General features: G+C 39.9%; 1 protein-coding gene across 1 annotated transcript in view; it reads right to left on the reverse strand.

The window, feature by feature from the left end:
- The window catches only part of LOC109911163 (ral GTPase-activating protein subunit alpha-2-like), a 95,561-nt gene that overhangs the window by 48,587 nt on the left and 24,740 nt on the right, over positions 1–22,234 (reverse strand). The window contains exons 4-5 of the mRNA XM_048600908.1: positions 4,780–4,837; positions 658–738 (exon numbers count right to left, since the gene is read on the reverse strand). Of these exons, the coding sequence (XP_048456865.1) occupies positions 658–738; positions 4,780–4,837 (139 nt within the window). The remainder of the gene's footprint in view (positions 1–657; positions 739–4,779; positions 4,838–22,234) is intronic.

The following is a 22,234-nucleotide window of genomic DNA, read 5'->3' on the forward strand; positions in this document are numbered from 1 at the left end:
TAACACAATTACTTGCATTCTTGTGACCTCATGCTATAGAGCATCACGTTATAGGGAAATCATGTTGGAAAATCGCTACACCTGTACAGGAGAAAGTTAGGTATCATCCAAACAGCATCCACTATACATCAATGACGTTAAAGCCAAATTGAGTTAACGAAACACGTATTATAGCAGAATGACCTGTATACCCTTCTTCAGTGTGATGCCAGATTTGGTCTAGCTAGCAACACCAACATCCTATGAATGAATTTTTCAAAAGTAGGAATCGAAAATTGTTAAGGGGAAACTGCTCCCCAAATGTAATTATCCAATTTTTTTTTTTTTGAAACTTAAAAAGATTTTCTTAATTAAAAAAAGTATTTAGAAGGTAGAGGAACCAGGATGAAAATGAGCAACTATTAAAGACTCAGAATTCCTACAGTGTGGAAGCAGGCCATTCGGCCCATCAAGTCTACACCAACCCTCTAAAGAGCATTCCACCCAAATCCAACCTCCTTCCCTATCTTTGCATTTCTCATGGCCAACCCACTTAGCCTGCACATCCCTGGACATTATGGGTAATTTAGCATGGCCAATCCGCCAAGCCTGCACATCTTTTGGACTGTGGGAGGAAACCGGAGCACCCAGTGGAAACTCACACAGACAGACAGTCACCTGAAGATGGAATCGACCCCAGGTTCCTGGAGTTGTGAAGCAGCTGTGCTAACCACTGTATCTGTTGCAATTGTAATAAACCTAGAAAAGTCAGAAAATTGTAAATTCAAGACCCCATTCCAGAAACTGAGTAGTGTCTGCTGGCACTTAATCCAGTGACGTACAGTTGTATTGTAGAAGGTGCAATCATTTGCAATGAGAAATTAAACTGAAATATTGTGTGCCTAATCAGGTGAACGCAGCACCTTCAAAGAACAGCAGGAATGTCTATGGGTCCCAGACAATGTCAATTTCTCAACCAGCGTGACTAAAATACATTAACTAATCATTTAGCTCATTTACTGTTTACAAAATTATGTCTCCAGTGCCAATTTGATGACTAAGCACGCTAAAATCAAGGAAAAGCTCAACCATGAGACCATTTCACTCATTTGCATTGACACCAGCTGGGGTACTGCCTGGCAGATGTGCTGAGTGTTGACAACCTGAGTGCTCCAGGCTGGATCAAGCCTAGATCGAGCATCACTGACTATCTTCAATTAAAAGTAACAGACAAGCATCCTATATCCACTTGATGTTGTGAATAGTTTTTAATATAAACAAGTTATGAACCAGTGGCATTTTGACAACGTATTCTATTCTCCTGATGGAATTGACAGAAAACGATCAGCATTACTGACTAAAGATCAACTGTTTGGTTTAACAAACAACAGAATTATCATGGCAGAAAAATACAAAATGCCTGGTGTCAAGTCTGGCTGAAACCTTGATTAAATACAAAAGGAATAAACAGCATGAAACAAGTTACCTTTAATTCATTTCTCCACAAAAAGAAACAAACAGTTTATATTTAAAAATCAGCTGATCGAGTACCTTGTGATGTAACCAAGTTATACAGAATGTAATGCACATGAACAGGTGACTCAACGCAGTTGGCATTAACCCACGGTATAATTGCCAAAGATCCATTTGAATTAATTATTAACTGCCCGCGTTGTATTTTATTTGTCTAGAAATGAACTCCAGTACTCTGCTGGTAATCTCTAAGGCCTTATCATCAGGTATTGCTACTTTTGGCATTTAATGCACTAGTATTCTCAAACCTCCTTGCTGAGTACCCATCTAACAAACAAACTGTCTTTTTTATTCTATCAAAATGGACAATCTCACAATTCACCAAATCAAATTTTATTTGCCATTTATTCTCTAACTCTGTAATGCCTATTTGTATCTTTATATATCTTCTCTCGTATTACATATACTGTTCCAACTATCATCATCTGCATTTTGTTTTTGCACCTTATCTCCAATATCCATGTTCAAATCATCTATGCATGTAGAGGAAAAAACTGAACTCAAAAAGTCCCTGGAGTACATATTTCTCATTTCTGCTGAAGAAATTCTTTCAGTACCAGCTGTTTCTAGCCAACTTTCAATCAACTTTGTTCCACTCTCCGCAGATACTGCAGAATTGTGAAGTTTCTCCTGCACTTTTTGTTTATATTTCAGATTTCCAGTATCCATACTGCATTGCTTTGATTTCAATCAACAGTTACATTGTTCTATGTCGACACCTCTTGACCTCAAGCACAGGGGCCCATGTGGCACAGTGCTAAGTGTCCCTATCTCTGAGCCAGGAGTCCCAGTTTTGAGTTCCTACTGCTCCAGAAGTTGGAATAACATCTAGGACACAGGGTGATGAGGCCCTTGTGGCGCAGTGGTAGCATCCCTACTCGTGGACCAGGAGAATCAGGTTCGATTCCCACTTGTTCCAGAGGTGTGTATTAACATCTCTGAACAGGTTGATTAGAAAAATACAGTCGGTTTAAAAGGGTGATGAGAAAACATCCAGGCACTGCACAACCTTCTGAAATGCAGTCATAATTGTTAAGTAAACAAGCACAGGAGCCTATTTGTCTGTAACAATGCCTCACAAATAGTCAATTAAGGAAGTTTGCGTTTTTCTGATTTTCATTATAACAAAAATGTTGCCAATATCCATCCATTCTTCTCTAACTCGTGCCACAAGATCTTTTATATTCAAGTGAACAGTTCAATGCCTTAACCAAGGTAGCACTGGCAACAACTTAACACCTCCTCAGGTCTCCACAGAAAAGTCATGTCCCTTCTGGAACTTGAGTGCTTGACCTCAACCTCAAAAACTGTGGAACGAATTCACCATTGATATACCCCTTTTCCCAAATCACATAGTAACACATTGGAAGGAAATATTTTTTGAGCTGCAAAAATGTTTTAACAACAAGGTTTTATATCAGATTTGTCCTCTGATAACCTTAAGAGATTACTGTTCTACAAATTTCAGCCATTTTACAACTGTAGTTGTCTTTTCTGGTGTTGCAATGTACTAGTTCCTTGGAGAGATTTTAAATCCTAATTCCCAATACTTTCATGTCTTGGGTTAATCTCACATTGTAAATGCATATAAATTGCTTCACGATATTGTGACACCAACACGATATCATTTCATTTAAGTTAACACAATTCATTAAAAAATTCAAGTAGTCTATGTTCTTGCAAATCTGATCTCTCGTACACCTCCATTCTTTGCATCTCACTATGGGCAGCTGAGTCATCAGCTGTCTCTTACCACATCTCCACAATTCCCTCCCTAAACTGCCCTCCTCTTATCCTTTCACAATCCTCTTGAATAGCCACCCACTCGACCAAGTCTTTAGTTAAATTTTTTACAAGATAATTCAGGCCAAGATTTTAAAACAAAATAAAAGTCATAGATTCATTGCAATTTATTTCTTCAAATAAATAAAACATAACAATTATAAATACATTTGATGTACATAGAATGCCAAGTGTGATCTAACCAAGTTTGGGAACACGTTGAATTTACCTTCTCTACTTTTTCTCATACGTTGCAATTTTGCTTTTAAACTGATTTTGATTGTAGCAGTTCATTTAAAATAAACCAGCAGCAAATAATTATGAAGGCTTTGTTAATTAGTTACATTCCCTCTCAATTAATCACCTTGCTATCCCTTGTTTATCACTTGCGCTCAAAAAAAGGACAAGCTAAATAAAAATGTGCCAAAATAAAAACCAATTTCTCATAAGATACTTTGTACTAAGGGTGTGTTATGTTGCTGACTGCAATTTTTTTACGTTAAAGACCAATTGGTTGTCTTGAATCCACATGGCCCAAAAATCCAATTGTTAGCTGTCACTAGTTACTTCCAGTCTACTACCTAATGGTGGGTTACATTCTTGAACTGTAATTTTTACACTTAAAGACTTTTTGGTTATCTTGAAGCTAAACGGCCCAAAAATCCACGAATTCTTTATACTTGCTTCTGCCCATTGCCCTTCCACAGCCCCTCCTCTGCTTGACACTTTCTTCTCCCAAACCCCTTCCTTTGCCCTACCCCTTACTTCCAAGTATTATTCATTTTATCACATCTATTTTTAATCCACCATTCATCTGACTAACTCAACAATTAATGAGAAAGCTGGAAAAAAAAAACCAGGAGAGAGACTGAAGCCAACAAAGACAATACCAAATGCAAGAGAAAATAAGCGTCACGGTGGTCACAGTAAATGCTTGCCTCTTGAAAATAAATTATATTTTAAATTCCTCTGCAAACTCCTAAAACTGCATTTTACAAGACATTGTAACGTTTTTAATGTCACAAAGGCATGTGACATGTGATAGGACTTAAAAAGGAAATGGGAAACAAAACAACTTTGGTATGCATTATAGAGGTTATGAAATTAAAGGAAGGATGTAACCAAGAAGGAAACCAAAAATAATAGGATTATGAAAAGCTAAAGGTTAGGGCCAAACACAGAGGGACTAAAATAAATTAACTGCACCAATGCTTTATGCAAATTTTACCAAATGAATGTTAGTATTCTACATAGGGAATTAAAAAAAAAACTAACAGAAATCAACTACAGACATTTCAAATGCATACACAAACATAAAGGCATTTCCATTTAGAAAAATTTAAGTTGCTCCCTTAAAAGATAAATATTAAATATATTACTGGGAGAAAACTTAATTCAAGTAATGATGACTTTATCATAATCATGCAGCGTTTACAAATTGCTCCACAATTTGAAAATATGCCAAAATATACCATTTTTTCTTACCTATGCTGTGAAATTGCCATCTGTTGTTGATTTTCTCTGGAAGAAGTTGAAGTATTTTCTGTTCAAGATAAATTTAAAGCACAAATTAAGATCATGTTTTAGTGGTGTGAAATTCGAAGCTTTGGATACAGCCATGAAGTCATCTGCAGGGGGCTATCTGGACCCGTTGTCTACATTTGTTCTATGCAGCAGCACAGCTAATCTCCTTCCCCTGTTCTATTCACATAGCCCTGCATGTTTATTCCCTTCAAGTATCCATCCAATTTCCTTTTGAAAGGCTTGCTTACACCACCCTAGTTGGCATGAGCTGCAAATCTTTAACACTCAGTGCGTTAAAAAGTTCTTCCTCACAATCCCCTTGCATCTCTTACCTATTACCAAGTATGTTTTTCTATTAAGATTGAACTCCCCCCCCACCCAGAACAGTAAAAATAGTGACTGTTAAAATCAAAACATTACAGGTTTGAAAATTTCAGGAGTGTCACTAGATACATTAGGAAGTACCATTCTGTCTGCTGCATATTTGATATGAATACTCCAGAACAAATCAACAGTCTTAGTTATCATCCATCAAGTATCACATATTGATTTTGAAATTCTATTCTTTTTAAAAAGTGTATTATACAATCCCACTTAAAATATAACTAAAGCTTTTGACCTCTAGTTTCAACTAGTATTTGTGTGCTCATTTCGGAAATCTCATTACTGATAAGTTCTCCTTGCAAATTATAGGAATCGTATTGCCTGACAGTGAACCAAGCATTTCTTTTCATTATTTCAGTTAAACAGCAATATTAAAAGGAAAGTGTTTACCATGACTGGTGCCTGAGAGATGAAGAATTGCAAACCTTATGTCCTTGGTCAAAAGAGGTCATAGAGATTGGCTGCAACCGTTTAGACTGTCAGTTTAACTTAGGTGGTAGGGAACATTTCTGGAAATAATTATTCAGGATAGAAATAAGAGTCACGGGAAATATGTGGATTGATTCAGAAGAATTCAGCATGGATTTGCTAAGACAGAATCACGTCCATTTAACTTCCTGTAGTTTTTTTTTTGATGGGGTAACAGAGGGTTGATGAGTCCAAGGCTGTGGATATACAAACTTCCAAAAGGCATTTGATACAGTGCCACATAACAGACTTGAAAGGAAAGTTAAACATCATGGAATACAAGGGACAGGAGCACCATGGATACTAAACTGGCTGAGCGATAGGAAACAAAAGTTAATAGGTATTGCTTGGGCTGAAAAGTTTGTTATGGAGCTCCTAGAGTTCAGTATTGGGAACTTCATTTCTCCTGATAATGTAAGTGATTGTGATCTGGATGTACAGAGACACAGGCTTAGCTAGGATCACCATTGACATTTATGCCGAAGGATCCCACGGTTAAGTTTAATTTCCTTTTTTCTGCTTAGACTGTCTGGATTTGGACTTAAATCAATAACCAATTTACTTGGAGACAGGACAAATACCACTGAATTAACACAGTTCGAGTCACAGTTGTTACGGCGCAGAAGGAGGCCACTGGCCCATCATATCTGCACTGGCTCTTTGAGCCTTTTAACTTATTGTCCATGTCCTGCAATTTTAGACAATTTTCAAGTTAGCAGATGACAAAAAAAAACTTGGGAGAACTGTAAGCAGAGGTGGTTATCATGTAAATCTTCAAAAGGGACATTTACATGGGTGGAGTGGGTTGACAAGTGGCAGATGAAGTTCTATGTAGAAAAGTGAGGGATGCACTTTGATACAAAGAACATGAAGTGATAGTATAAAATAAAGGGTGTGACTTTAAGGGTGTGCACAAGCATAGAAACCTTGGTGTATATGTACACAGGCCTTTAAAAAGGTGGCAGGACAGACAGAGATAAACTGTTAAGATAGGATTTAGTATTCTGGGCTTCATTAATAGGAGCAGTGAGTGCAGGAGCAGGAAACTAATGATAAGCTCAAATAGGATGTTGTTTAGACCATGTCTTAAGCATTATACGCAGGTCTGGGTTCCATACAATAGAAGGATGTGAATGCATCAGACAAAGTGCAGAAGAGGTTTCCAAGAATAGTTCCAGGAATGATACACTTCAGATATACTGCAGAACGGGGACTGTTTTCCTTGGCAAAAAGGCTAAGAGGAAATTTAATAGAAGTTTTCAAAATCGTGAGGAGCCTGGACAAAGTAAATAGGCAGAAACTTCCCTTTTGTAAATAGAACACAGAGAGGGAGGAATGAACTTTTCCACAGTGAGCCTGGAATGCACTTCCTTTAAAAAAAATGGTAGAAACTGGTTCAATTAAGGCATTCAAGAGGGCACTGTTGCTAATTTTTAAATATCGTCCAGTGTGCAGGATTACAGGGGTCCAATCTGCAAGATTAAATACCTAGGAGGGGGGAGGTCCAATGGGCATAGGTGCTTAACTAGAAGATAAACACACACCCACTCTTCCTGTTAACCCACCACCAGCTGGCTAAAAATTTCAGCTCCGCTTTCTAAAAGGAGACTTGACATTTTCTAGCAAGCCACTGACCCCCAGTAGGAGCAAAGTGCAAATAACTAGCTCTTCAAATGCAAAGTGGAGAGTTTGGTCGAGCACGAATCCCTATTGAAAAACTAACTTTGTTACAGAAACAAGTTACAGCACCATACGCAAGGTGAAAAGCTGTGGAAGAACAGGGTACAGCGCATTTTTTAAAAGTTGCAACTGAGCTTTACTAGTTGTATGTAACGCATTCATGAATGTCAAGTTGATAAAAATTCCTCAAATTATTAGAATGAAACAAATCTCTTCCAGGAAATATTTAGTATACCCTTCAACTAAAAAAAAATCAACACAAGGCAAAAAAAATCAATACTGCACAAATGCTCTTCTGAATTAGGAGTATCACACCCTTGAAACACTTGCACAGGCACTCAAACCCAGTGCTGAACAACTTAAAAAGACCTCTTATACAACGACCTGGGTTTTGAGACGCAACATTTCTCTGAATGCAGCTGTTCAAATGAATATAAAATTTTAAAAATTACATACACACATCCACTTTAGAGGCCGACGGGCAACACCACAATATTGAAATCAGCAGCAGAAACATTACCAAATCAACTGTACATTAGAATGGGAGGAGGCAGAAAATGATGCGGGAAAGCAAGGTGGGGGGAAGCGAAAGAGAGCATGGGATGGAGCATCAGGGGAAGTAGAGGGGAGAGTATAGAGAGGAAGCAGAGGAAGACAGTTAGCCGGAGGGGGGAGAACGAGGAAGGTGCGGAGGAAAGAGGAAGAGAAAGAAGAGGAGCAAGAGTGTGAAGAGAAGGAGGGGGAAAAAAAAAAGAGGGACCAGGAGGAGGGGGGCTGGGAAGACGGGCTAGGAGGAGCAGGGAAGAGGGGCAAGAGAGTGCACGCATGTCAAACACAAGCTGGGCTACAAGAACAAAGTGCAAAGTGCAGAGGAGATCCAAAAAAGTCTTTTGTTACACCTATATGGGATAGCACACGAGAAATCAAGCCCTTCTATCCCCAGTACTCAAAAATGTTGGACATTAATAAAAAAAAAACTGTAAAATTTCCCAACTTTTAGACCCAGGTCAACAGAAAGCACAGACAAGGTTCCTGTACTTAACAAGAATTACTATTTATTCCAAGTAAAACAGATTCTACAGGTAATTATCAGAGAGAAATAGTTATGAACAGAACAGAATTTAAGCGAGTTAAACAAGAATCATTGGAATCAAACCATTTTTCAATTGCACTCTGATGGTCAGACTTGTCCGTATGGAAATTCACACATTAAATAATTACCAATTCTTGTGTTTTGAAATTACTAAATTTGTTGTGCAGAAATAAACTGCACTGGTGAAACTTCTGTTTGACATCAATATAACATGATTCTATTATCATTTTAGAAGGCAAAAAATAGCATATACATTTAAGTGGAATAAAAGCTGAATAACTTATCATGAAAACTGTCCAAATTCAGATCCTGTATCACTATCTAATTACAAACAGTAACAAGCATTTCTATAGCATTGCTTGCATTAAGAAAGCTATCACAAAATATTATTTTCAGCAGACTGAAAAAAAAGGAAGAATGAGTAAAGCAGAAAGTCAAGGCATAGTTTTTAGGAAAAAACTATGGATGAGACTATTGCAAACAGGAATGGAGGGAAGGACAGATGAGGGGGGAGAGTTCAAAGGAAAAAAAAAAATCCCTTTTAACGTGCATACAGTAATCAACTTGATGAAGCTTTAAGTCATTTACTCAAAGGAAAATAATGAGTATTAAACAACTGTGGATTACTGAGGCTTTAAACAGTTGCTTCATGAAGGTGATTGTGACCCAGAAAGCAACACCTACAATAGGAATATGGAATCATCACTGAGCCCTCCTTCAAGTCAACGGTCAATCGTTAATTTTCAACCTTTCGTCTTTCAACAGTCATTCCATTATTTGGAAAGGAGTAGGAATCCTTTTACTAAATCCTTCAAAAACTTGGTGGTGGTGGTGGTGGGCAGCAGGAGAAGATACAAGGGTAACATAGTTAACACATAAAATTCCCAAAGATGTTGAAAAGCATAGGTCTCACATTTTAACTTTTGTTATCAATACTGAACGTAAAGTAAGCAGTAGGAATGTTGGCACAATAATAGGTAAGGGATATGTAGCTGATATTTGTGGTTAATGAAAGCCAGGTGCTGAGAATGTTGGAGTCTGAAATGCTGGAGAAACTCAGCAGGTCTGGCAGCAGCTGTGCAGAGCAAAAGTTATCATTGGGTTCAACATGCTGCTTCTTCAGAACTTTGGAATTATAACGAATGGCTGTTCTATGGACTGCCACAGACCATAGAGTAAATTCCACAAGGGTCAATACTAGGGTCATTGCTGTTTTTGACAGGCATAAGGGCATAAGAAACACTTGTTCATTCAGTCCTTTAAGCCCACAATACCTTCCAATTGGACCACAGGTGAACTTCTACTGCAACACCACTTCCCTGTATCATCAGCATATCCCTTTATCTTTATACTTTCTAGAAATCTATCGGTCTGCTGAGTCTTAGACTCAACGACTGAGCTTGCACAGCCCTCAGAGGAAAAGAATTTCAAAGATTCAGAAATATTAATCATTTGGACTTGAAGAAACCAGGCAGAGTTCTGAAATTTACTGATCACACAAAGCTTGGATATGCAGTAAAAACTGAAGGTGATAGCAATGCACATAGTCATTTGATAGTAAAGAACGGGTCTTTATTTTTCCAGCAGTACTGATTTATACAACATAAAATACATTTCAGCATCAAGACTCTCTGGTGTTTTGAGCTGGGAAAAAGCCCCACTAGTCCCAGAGTTGTCATGAAGTTAAAAGTTTTACCAAGTACACGAAATTCCCAATTTAGCTGTCTTTTAAATGCAGGTTGACAGAAAGAATGGATCAGGTTTCTGCACTTAAGGATTACTATATACTCCAAGTAACTAGACTCTACTTACAGGGTAAAGTGTGAAAACTGTCAACATATAATAATAAAACTTGTAATCCCTTTGTAAACTGCCCCTTATGTGCACATGTATACAGGGCTAAATAATACATGAAAGGGGAGAAAACCGGAAAAGGAGCTCAGCAGTCTTCGCTCACAAGGTCCGTTAAGTGGTTCTTACTGATCAAGAGATTTCTTTTCTACTTCTCTTTTCCAAATGCTTCTTCTGGTTTGCAAGAGGCAATGAGGGTGATTTACGAAAAGGTCTCTAATGAATCAATTAGATGTCACAGTTTATAGCAACAGCCGAAGTTAAATTGGTTTTCTTCAGGTTTAAAATGGGTTGTTTGATTTTTTGGGGAGCTTTTGCAGAGAACAAAGAGGCAGCTCCTAACCTGGAGGAGATCTGATCACTTCTCTCTGCATCTTGTTCTTAGACATAAGCTGTTCAGTTACCAGAGAACAAATCGTAAGATTGTTGGCAAGCAAAAGGTCTTTGTCATTGATAACTGGTCACTAGTCCATGGACAAATTCACTACTGGTTCCTATCAAAGCATCATTTGTACATACCCTCAGCTCCAGTTTTTCTGCAGCCTAACTTCAAATACTGGTCATCCAAATAGCTATATAAACAATGCTTGCCATAATTGCCAAGTTTTTCATATTTCCAAAACATACAACAATCCTCACAAATTACTGGTTTTAAAAAGTTCTCTCTTGTCCACATTTTTTTAAAAATGCAAAATAAAAAAAGTCATGATCTTTTCCAAAGTATAAATTTTGTTTTCCATTAACTTTGGTTCTTCTTGAAAATTGTCCTGATCAGTGCAAGGTGGCAAGCTTGAAACAATGTCTTTTTCAGGAATACTTCAACACAGTGATTTCAAGACATCAGCTGGTGAAATGGATGGCCATATCACAAGAAATTGAGATGATAAAAATCTATCAGAAGAAACAATGCATGATAACTCGAGCAATTTTAAAGGGGTGGGTTGGACGTTGAGAAAGAGACTCCTAAAAATGCTTGTGCACAAATCTTTGGAAGTGGCAGGACAGGTTAACAAAATAATTAAAGCAGCTTATTCAATATTGGGCTTTATAAATACAGCCATAGACTACAAAAGCTGGGAAATTATGCCAAATTTATATTAGGCACAAGTTCAAAGGATCAGAGCCAGCAAGAGTATTGTGCCCAATTGCAAGCACCACATCAAGAAAGGATGCGAAGGCTTGAAAAAAAAGGAAGAATTTTCTACAATGCTTCCAAGGATGAAAGATAGCCTTCTCTGCTCAAAAGGTCAACACACCAACCTCTCCACTCTAATGTGGGATTATATAAAGGTGCTTAAAATCATTAGCATTACAGAGAACAGATAAATTGTTTCCATTGGCTGAAACATCAATAATTAAAAAGAACAATGATTTAGAAAGGGTTAGGGCTAGAGAGAGGAAAAAAAAAAAATCGGCTAACAAGGGAAAAAAATTTATCCTACACAGACCGCATTTGGTAATGCACAGCCTGGTAGGTGGTGGATACAGATTAATCAGTGTCTTTCAAAATAGAATGGGATAATTTAAAGAATAGAAAAGGTTACAAAGATATGGGGAAACAGCATGAAAGTGGGAGGAACTGGACTGCTTGTCAAGAGAATCAGCATAAATTCAGTGGGCACAGGTCACCACCTACACCGTTCATTCTATGAACGGCAAATCTGTCCTAGTATTTCAAACTCAAGTAAGCTTTCCTGTGGGATGATCCAGCTATTCATCTTTCCATTGCCCTTCCAATTCCTCAAATTAATACCAAAGCCCACTCACCATTCTTCTTTTTCAGCAGCAAACATCATCAAAACCACCAGGGCCACTTGACTCCTGACCTCATCACAGCCTTATTCAAAGAGAGACCATTCACAACCCTCTCCTGCTTTTAATCAATGACGTTTGTTCCATCAAAGCCAGAAATGGGATGCTCACCAATGAACTGGCAATGTTTATTAGCGCCATTCACAACTCTTCAGATGCTATAGCAGTCCGTGTCCATATTTATTAAGACCTGGAGAACATTCAGACTTGGGCTAATAAAAGCCAAGTGACATTCATGCCAAACAAGTGCCAGACAATGAACACAGCCAATAAGTCTCACTATCTCCTGTTGATGTTTAATGGGAATACTCACTTGCCAGCTCCCATATGTCGGCTTTCAATTTACAAGACACAAGGGAAGAGTATGTTAGATTCCTCTCCAATTGTGTGGGTGACTGTGACTTCAGTAAAACGTGAAGCTCAACACCATCTGACAAAGAAAACTATCTACTCCCTTCACCAACAGAGAATGACAGCCAAACAAAATGGACAGCCACAACTCACCAATGTTCCTCCACCAGCACCTGACAAACCCACATTCTCAAATTGCCTACAAAAAAAGTACAGCGGTTACATTGAAACACCATCTGCAAGTTCCCCTCCAAGCCTTATATTAACCAGAGCCAGAACTACATCACTGTTCTTTCACTGTCCCCGGAGTCAAAAGTCCTGAAAATCCCTCCCTAATAACACTATGCATATGCCTACACACCACATGGACAGCAGTTCAAGGCAGTAGCTCACCACCACCTTCACGGGGGATTCAGGGATAGGCAAGAAATTTTGGCCTTGCCAGCAACCCCACATCCAATGAAGGAGGTGAATGGAGAAGGGTCAGATTATCAGGAAAAAAAATATAGCAATAATAATATACACCCAGCTCTGATATACTTATGGATAGAGACCGACTTGGAATCCTCATTTATATTGATTTCAATAATACTACAACTTAGACAAGCGGGGCAGGGACAGAAAAACTACTTAAAAGGTGGGCATGTGAGACAGAAAAAGAGATGAATAGCCAGCACATGCACGAGTGGCAGAGACACAGAACTGAAATGAGAAGGATAAGAAAGAATAAAAAGGGGGGGGGGGGGGGGGAATCCTTTCTGGAAGTTGTGAAAGTGAATCTGTTAAGGGGACAAAACTCTGAAAACAGACAAGAAATAAAATACTTTATTCTTTGCACTGAGAATACAATAAGGGGAAAGAATTGATATTATTGGCAAGGGATAAATAAGGAAACAAAAGCAATGGACCCTATTGTGAGTTAGATGAGTGAGGGAAATTTGGATGAGAGAGTGAATGAGCAGCAAATGAAACTGGCCATAACAACAGGGGACTATATATTTCTTTAGATTAAAGAACTAGTAAATTGGAATGACCTTTCAAAACCTGTGCTCCATTGCCAGTGAAATATTAATGGCACTTAGTGATAATAATTAAAGAAGCAGTCATTACTAAATAACATTCTTGAAAGCCAAGTTGCTGAAAAAGGTCAGCACTCACATAGTAAGAGCAAACAACCATGTTTTCATCTGCCAATCTTAAATAGTAACATGATAAATTGCCAGTTACATGTGACTCTCCAAAATCCTGGTTTAATCACACTTAAATGATCAGAGTTTAAATTTGTTCAAGGAACTTCACTTTTGTTTAATTAACAATTTGGAACTATATTAGGTAGACTGATGAATGATACAGAAAGCTTTAAAATACCTGCTGTCTTCAAAAGAAGCCACAAAGCCATATGCCTAATTTTAAAATCATAGAATTTTACAGTGCAGAAGGAAGCCATTCAACCCATAATGTCTGTACTGGCTCCCTGCTAGAACCACTCTTCAGCCCTATCTCTGTGGCCTTCTAATTTTATCATTTTCAAATATATATCCAACATTCTTTTGAAACCACCCACAGAAACTGCCTCCACTGTCCCAGAAAGTGAATACCAAATCCAAACAACAGAGTAAAGAAGTTTCCTCTCATCCCGCACCTAGCACTCTTGCTGACAATCTTGAAATTGTGACCGCTAGCTACAGACATAAGATGATACTATATAGCAGTTGATGATGTCAACAATCAATCCTGCTCTGCCACGTAAGATCATAGTTTAGCTCACTGAAGTCTCAACTGCAACTTCTCACCTACCCCGACAATCCTCAACTTTTTTTAAGTCAAGAATCTACCTCCCTCTATCTTAAAAATAATCAATTTTGCTGCCTCCACCACACAATAAACAAATGTCCAAAAAGTCACAACACTCAGAAGAAAATGGGAGACCCCTATTTTAAATTCTGTTCCCTTGTTCTGGTCTCCTCCAGTACAGAAACCATTGATGTAGCATTTACCCTGTCAAGTCCCTTCAGGATTACAATAAAGGCAGATCATAGTTCTAAAGTGGATTAAAAAAAATGGATTTGAGTTTAGAAGAAAGTTCCAGACGCACAGGTTGTGGAGGTATCAAAGGATACATCGTACAAATCTGTCGAAGAAATCAGTTTAAGGAACACATGCTTAGCAGCAGTGAACTGAGTTAGCAGCTTGACAAAAGTTTTGGGGAGCAACATTAAGTGCAGAAAATAGCACTGAATTAATGCACAGAAATTTGCTGAAGAGGAAATAGATTACAGCCATGCCAGCTGAACGTGGAGATATGAACGCGGATCAGGATTCAGCCAATTAGCCACTGCTCCTCCGCACGATAAGGTCGTGGCTGGTCTGATTGTAACGTCAAATCAATGTTTCCACCCGAAAACCTTTCACCTCCTTGCTTAACAAGAACCTATCTATCTCTGCCTGAAAAATATTCAGGGATTCTGCTTCCACTGGCTTTTCTTAAAGAGTCATCCAAAGACTCACAACCCTGACAAAGAAAAAGTCCCATTTCATTTCTACCCCAAATCAGCGACCCCTAATTTGAAAACAATGATCCTAGATCTTGATTCCTCTTAACAGGAAATATCCTCTTCACATTCAATATGTCAAGACCTCTAAGGATCTCATAGGTTTCAGTCAAGTCACCTCTTGCCCTTTTAAACTCCAATGAACACAAGCCTAGCCTGTACAACCTTCCTTCATAATACAACCTACCTATTCCAGGCAGCAATCTGGTAAACCTTCAAGAAACTGCCCCCCAATTGCTTGCTTTACAGCATTCCCAACTTGTGATTCATTCACCCAGATTGCTCTGCAATCTCTCACTATTTAGATTTTTTTTTAAACCTTTCCTACCAAAATGGAAAATTTCACATTTTCCCATGTTTATTTGATTTGCCACATCTTTAAACATTCACAGGGCAGCACAGTGGCTCAGTGGTCAGCACTGCTGCCTTACAGTGCCACAAACCCAGGCTCGATTTCACCCTTCAGACAAATGTCCATGAGGAGTTTGTACCTTCTCCCCATGTCTGTGTTGATTTTTCTCTGGGTACTCCAGTTTCCTACCACAGCCTAAAGATTTGCAAGTTAGGTGGACTGGCCATGCTAAATTGCCCATATTGCACAGTGTCCATGGATGTGCAGGCTAGGTGGATTAGCCACAGGAAATGTAGGGTTACAGGGATGTCGCGGGTCTGGGTAGGATGCTCTTTGGAAGGCCAGTGTGGACTCAATGGGCTGAGTGGCCTGCTTCCACACCCGTAGGGATTCTGTAATATTTTTACATCCTTACGTAGCCTCCAAACGACTCTTCACAATTTACTTTCCTAACTAGCTTTATGTCATCTGCAAATTTAACAAATTCAGTTCTTTCATCCAAGTGATTAATACTAGTAGTAAACAGTTGAGGTCTCCGTATCAATCCCTGTGGCACAACCTGAAAAAGATGCATCTACGTACACTCTCTGCTTCCTATTAGCCAATCATTCTTCTATCCATATCAATATGCTACGCTCTACAAGGTTTTATTCTGCATAATAACTTTGATGTGGAAACTTGTCAAACACTTTCTGGAGATCCATCAGTTCTTCTTTATCCACAGCACATGTCACTTCCTCAAAAAACTCCAAACCGATAGGGGAATCATGCTTAACCAATCACAAAACCATGTTAACTCCCCGTGAATAACCCTGCACTTATCCAAGTGCTCTGCCACAATTTCATTCATAATTGTTTGACATTTTCCATATCACAAATGTTAAACTGACTGGACTGTAATTTCCTTTGTCTCCCTTCTTTTTTAAATATAAAAGAGTTATACTTGCTACCTTCTGATGTATTGGAGACCCTCCCCTGCCCTGAACCAAGGAAGTTTCAAAAAATTGAAACAATAGATGAACTATCTCCCTAGCCATCTTTTTAAAGAGCCTAGACTCTTTTTACCCTCAGCTCCAACAATGTACTCAGTACCTCTGCTCTAGCGATTGTTCCCCCCATCTCCTGTTTTCTGATCTTCCTGCCCAATCAACCTATATCCCTTTGACTCTATGTTGTATTTATAACTTGCTTTCCTACCTAACCATGTGCTAGAAGTAAGCTTAGTTGCCATACATTTGGACCCTTAAGCCAATACATTGATTGTTACAGTTATAACAGGATTGTACTGATAATCAACACTGCTCCTCCACCAACCACATTATTAATATGAATTTATTAATTCAGTTACCAAAATGGTTAGTTGAGTCCTTTTTCTAAGGCTATCCAGAATAAGAGGGACTTTCACCAGGATTCTTTTGTGAACTCAAAATAATCAATTTATTAGAACAAATTTTATTTTTAGGAGAAATGACAAACAATGGTTAGCATTCAAACTATAATCCGGAATTAGAAACATATTCCATTAAAACCCCAAGCACAGCATACTGACATGACATAACGTAAATAAGCAATAGTTTCTGCTGAGATGATATTTTGTTAAAAGAAGAAAAACAATTGCCAAGGGTCTGAAAACACAGGATAGAACATGAACATTATTTAAAATTCATTCAGGGGATAGCAGCCTGGTTGGCTGGGGCAGCATTTATTGCCTATCCCTAATCAAATTTGAAATCGGGATTCAAAATAAATCCCTTTGTCTTCATATCACCCCACCAACCTACACATCCAACGTATCATTCTCCGCCACTTCCACCACCTACAATCTGACCCCACAACCAAAGAGATATTTCCTTCCCTGCCTTTCATAGGGACCGCGCTCTCCGCAATTCCCTCATCTGCTTCTCACTCCCCACTAACCCCACCAGCCCCAGCACCTTTCCCTGCAACCACAATAAGTCCTACACCTGCTCCTACACCAGCCCCCTCCTCACCTCCTTTCAAGGTACAAAACAAACCTTCCCTATCAGAAAGGGGTTCACCTGCACATCCGTCAACTTGGTCTACTGTATCCACTGCTCCCAATGTGGCCTCCTTTACATCGGTGAGACCGAGCGTAGACTCGGAGACCGTTTTGTAGAGCATCTGCACTCTGTACGCGACAAACGACAAGACCTTCCGGTCGCCAACTATTTTAACTACCCCTCGCATTCCCTGGGTGACATGTCCATCCTGGGCCTCCTCCAGTGTCACAATGACACCACCCACAAACTGGAGGAGCAACACCTCATATTCCACCTCAGGAGCCTACAGCCCAATGGTCTAAACATGGAATTCACCAGTTTTAAAATCTCTGCAACCCCAGCCTCATCTCAAGTCCAAGCCTCCCTCTCATCCCTGCCTCCTTGACCTGACACAGCCTGTCCATCTTCTCTCCCACCTACCCAGCCCTCCCAACCCACTGACCAATCCCCACCACTTCCTAACAGCACTCATTTATCACCATCCCACCTACCTTCCCCAGTCCCACCACTCCTCCCTCTATTTATTTCCCAACATCTCAAGTTGATGCTCAAAGAGTCATCGAATGGAAATGTAAACTCACTTTGGAGTATCTCCATTTTCTGCTTCATTTTCCCCCAAAACAAATTTCAAAACATACGTTTCTATAGTTTTAAATTCATCCATGGGATGTTGGCTGGGCAACATTGCTGATCCTTAATTGTCCTTGAGAACATGACAGTGAGCGACCTTCTTGAATTGCTGTAATTCATTTGGTATTGGTATAGAATCATGGAATCCCTACAGTGCAGATAGAGGCCATTTGGCCCATCAAGCCTGCATCAATCTTCCAAAGAGCACCCCATCCAGACCCAGGATCCTCCTCTATTCCCGTAACCCCGCATTAACCATTAATCACATAACCTGCACATCTTTGGACTGTCGGAGGAAACCACACCATCTGTAGAAACACGTGCTGACATGGAGTGAACGTGCAAATTCCATACAGTCAGTTGCCAAAGACTAAAAGCAAACATGGGTCCCTGGAGCTGTGAGGCAGCAGTGCTAATCACTTTCAGCATGCCGCACCAGATCCAAGATCTACACATAGTTAAAGATGGAGTCCCAGGATTTTGACAGAGTGACAATGAAGCAGTAGCAATACATTTCCAGGTCAAGATGATGTGTGGTTTGGACAGGGTCTTCTGGGTGGTGGTGTTCCCATGTATATGCTGCCATGGTTCTTCCAGATGGTAGTGTCATGGGTTGGGAAGAAGCCATCTAAAGAGCCTTTGTGAATTTCTGCAATGCATCTTGTAGATTGGAAATACTGCCGCTCATGAATTGGTGGTAGAGGGAGTGAGTGCTTGTGGATATGATTCCAATTAGTTGGCTGCTTTGCTCTACATGGTGTCAAGCTTCTTGCGAGTTGTTGGAGCATCCCATCACACTCCTGACTCGTACCTTGTAGAGAGTGAACAGTCTTTAAAGGAAGGAGGAGAATTACATGCTACAGGATTCCCAGCCTCTGACCTGCTTGTGTAGCCACTGTACTTTTATGGCTAGTCTTGTCAGTGGTAACCTAAAAGACTTTAACATGGGGGATTCAGCCATGGTAATGCCACTGAATGTCATGGGGCAAAGGCTCTATTCTTTCATTGGGGATGACCATTGCCTAGCACTTCTGTGGCACAGGTGTTACTTGCCACTTTTCAGCCCAATCCTCAATATTGTCCAAGTCTTGACATATTTGGACATGGAGTGCTTTAGCATCTGAAGAGTTGAGCTCAGTGCTGAACGTTGCACAATCAGCAAACATCCTCATTTCCACAACTGAAGACTGTTAAGCCGAAGATAATACCCTGAGGAACTCCTGCAGTCATGTCCCGGAGCCGAGATGACTGACTTCCAACAACCACATCCATCTTTCTTTGTGCTTGGTCTGAAAATCCAGCACAGTATTTTCCCTCAAATACCCACTGACTCCAATTTTGCCTGGGTCTCTTGATGTAAAGGGCACTCACTCTCACCTCACTTCTGGAGTTCAGTTCTTTTGTCCATGTTTGCACTAAAGCTGTAATGAGGTCAGGACTTGAGTAGCCCCATCTGAAGCCAAATGGTACAATGAGAGGGCTACTGCTAAGCAACAACTGCTTGCTAGCGCTGTTGATGGCTCTGCCATTACTTTACTGATGATTAAGAGTAAATTAATAGGGTTGTAACTGGCCAGATTCAATTTATCCTGTCTTGTTTGTAACGGACATGCTGGAGCAATTTTCCACATTGCACAACTCTCCAATACCATTGCTGGAATATTGTCAAGATCCATAGCTTTAGCAGCGTCCAGCGTCCTCAGCCACCTCTTGAAATTACATGAAGTAACACCAACTATGGTGCAAAATATTACCGGCAATACAGCTGAGACACCTCAGGAGTGGTACTGAAAAGTATGTGACTGTAGAAAGTTCACTACTTCTTTTTGTAACTGTCTTGTATAACTATCTAGAGGGACACGACAATCTGATTTATACAAAATTCAGCAGTTGTATCTGTTAAGTTTGCCAGTCATTGCAAACATTTTTAAGTCAGTATTTTCTCCCTGCCCCTGCCAATAACAGCCAGTTTTCTGACACGCTGGTTCAGTGATGCCAAAATTATTGTTGTTACAGTAGGCAGGTTTGAGCAATGCCAAAACACAATATATATTCTATGAGCCTAAGGTTTTTCCAAGCAGTCTTGTGCTCAACATGTAGCATTCGTGCCTCTGTGTTAAAGTTCCAACCCAGGATTTTTTAACTATTGAAGGAGCATTAATTTAGTTTAAGACATCAATAATCAGCCACACCTCCCAAGTATGTCAAATGGGGGAAAAATGGGTGAAGTTATGATTAAAATAAAGGCTTTGCAGCATTCAAAGCCATAAGATGTAGACATTCAGCGCTGAATGAAATACAATTTAAGTAGCGAAGTAGCACACACCAGACAGTTGCAACTCAGAAAAGGGCAATTTATAATCCAAATTTCTAATATTCTTTTATCTTCACCTATTTATTTTTCTTGTGCATGATCTTACACAGACCACAGAATCAAACTCTGGTGTTGTATAGGAACAGAAGTAGGCTGTTCACCTCTTAAGCCTATTACACCATTCAATTAGATTATGCCTGACCTCTTCCTTAACTGCACCAACGGAGTTTGGTTCCATATGCCTACTTATCCTTTCCTTGCAAAAATCCATCAATCTCAGTTTTGAAATTTTCAACCAACCTAGCTTCAAAATTATCGAGGGAAGGGATCCAGTTTTCCACTTCATTACATTACCCTTGAGTGGCCAAAAGTCTAGTTTTATGGAGATTTTACGTACACTTCAATGAGAAAACTAAACAACACAAACACTGTTTTTATACTTACTATGACACTGGCGCTGAGTACGACCACTGGTCATGCAGTGTAATTTTACCAGGACAACTGACATCATATATTGATCAATAACAAATAACAAATCTAAGCACAACAATTTCATTACACAGAAAACTGAAAGAATTGCAGATGCTAGAAATCAGAACCAAAAATAGAAATTGCTTGAAAAACTCAGCATGTCTGGCAGCATATATGGAGAGAAAGCAGAGTTAATGTTTCAGATCCAGTGACCCTTCTTCAGAACTGGAGCAGTTCTGCAGCAGCACTGTGGCTCAGTGGTTACCCACTGCTGCCTTACAACACCAGGGATATGGGTTCAACTCCACCCTCAGGCGACTGTCTGTGTGGAGTTTGCACGTTCTCCCCGTGTCTGTGTGTATTTCCTCTGGGCTCTGGTTTCCTCCCACAGTCCAAAGTTGGGCAGGTTAGGTGGATTAGCTATGGGAAATGCAGGGTTCCGGGAATATAGTCAGGGGGTGGGTCTGGGAGTGATGCTCTTCGGAGAGTCAGTGTGGCCTCAATGGGCTGAATGGCCTGTTTCCAGACTAGGGATTCTGTTTTATTCTATATGCAGGAAAGAATAATTAACTAAGAGAAAATGGACTAGCGCAGCAACTCTGACCATTGCATGATCTAGCAGTGTATAGGTGCCATATCAGGACAGACTTTCCTTTTCTTACATCTCGCAACTCTGTAGCTCAATAAAAACTGAAAGAACTGCGGATGCTGTAAATCAGCAACAAAAACAAAAGTTGCTGGAAAAGCTCAGCAGGTCTGGCAGCATCTTGAAAAAAATCAGACAGTTAACATTTCAGGTCCGATGACCCTTCCTCAGAACTGATGGTAGCTGGGAAAATGTCACTTTACATGCAGAAAATAGGGAGGGGGTTGGGGAAGGGAGTAAATGATATGATAAAGAATAGAGCCCAAAGAGAGAGAAGAGCAGTTGGAGAGACAAAGGAGTTGATAATGATCTGGTAGAAGGGTGAATAGCTGTTAATGGGGACCGTTAGTCACTAACAGTAGGTATTGTGTAATGGCAGGCTATGTGATAACAAGGCCTGAGATAATAAAGGTGCAGAGCTGGATGAACACAGCAGGCCAAGCAGAATCATAGGAGCAGGAAGGCAGGAAGGTTTCCGGCCTAGACCCTTCATCAGCCTTCCTGCTCCTATGATGCTGCTTGGCCTGCTGTGTTCATCCAGCTCTACACCTTGTTATCTCAGATTTTCCAGCATCTGCAGTTCCTACTATCTCTGATAACAAGGCCTAGTGTGTGGGGCAGGGGGAGTTTAGGCCTTAAAATTACTGAACTCGATATCGAGTCTGGAGGGCTGCAGGGTCCCCAAGCAGAAAATGAGGTGATGTTCTTCCAGAGATAGTAGGAACTGCAGATGCTGGAGAATCCGAGACAACAAGGTGCAGGGCTGGATGAACACAGCAGGCCAAGCAGCA

Source organism: Rhincodon typus, chromosome 9 (assembly GCF_021869965.1).
Source record: "Rhincodon typus isolate 14 chromosome 9, sRhiTyp1.1, whole genome shotgun sequence".
In the NCBI taxonomy this organism is placed as follows: Eukaryota; Metazoa; Chordata; class Chondrichthyes; order Orectolobiformes; family Rhincodontidae; genus Rhincodon; species Rhincodon typus.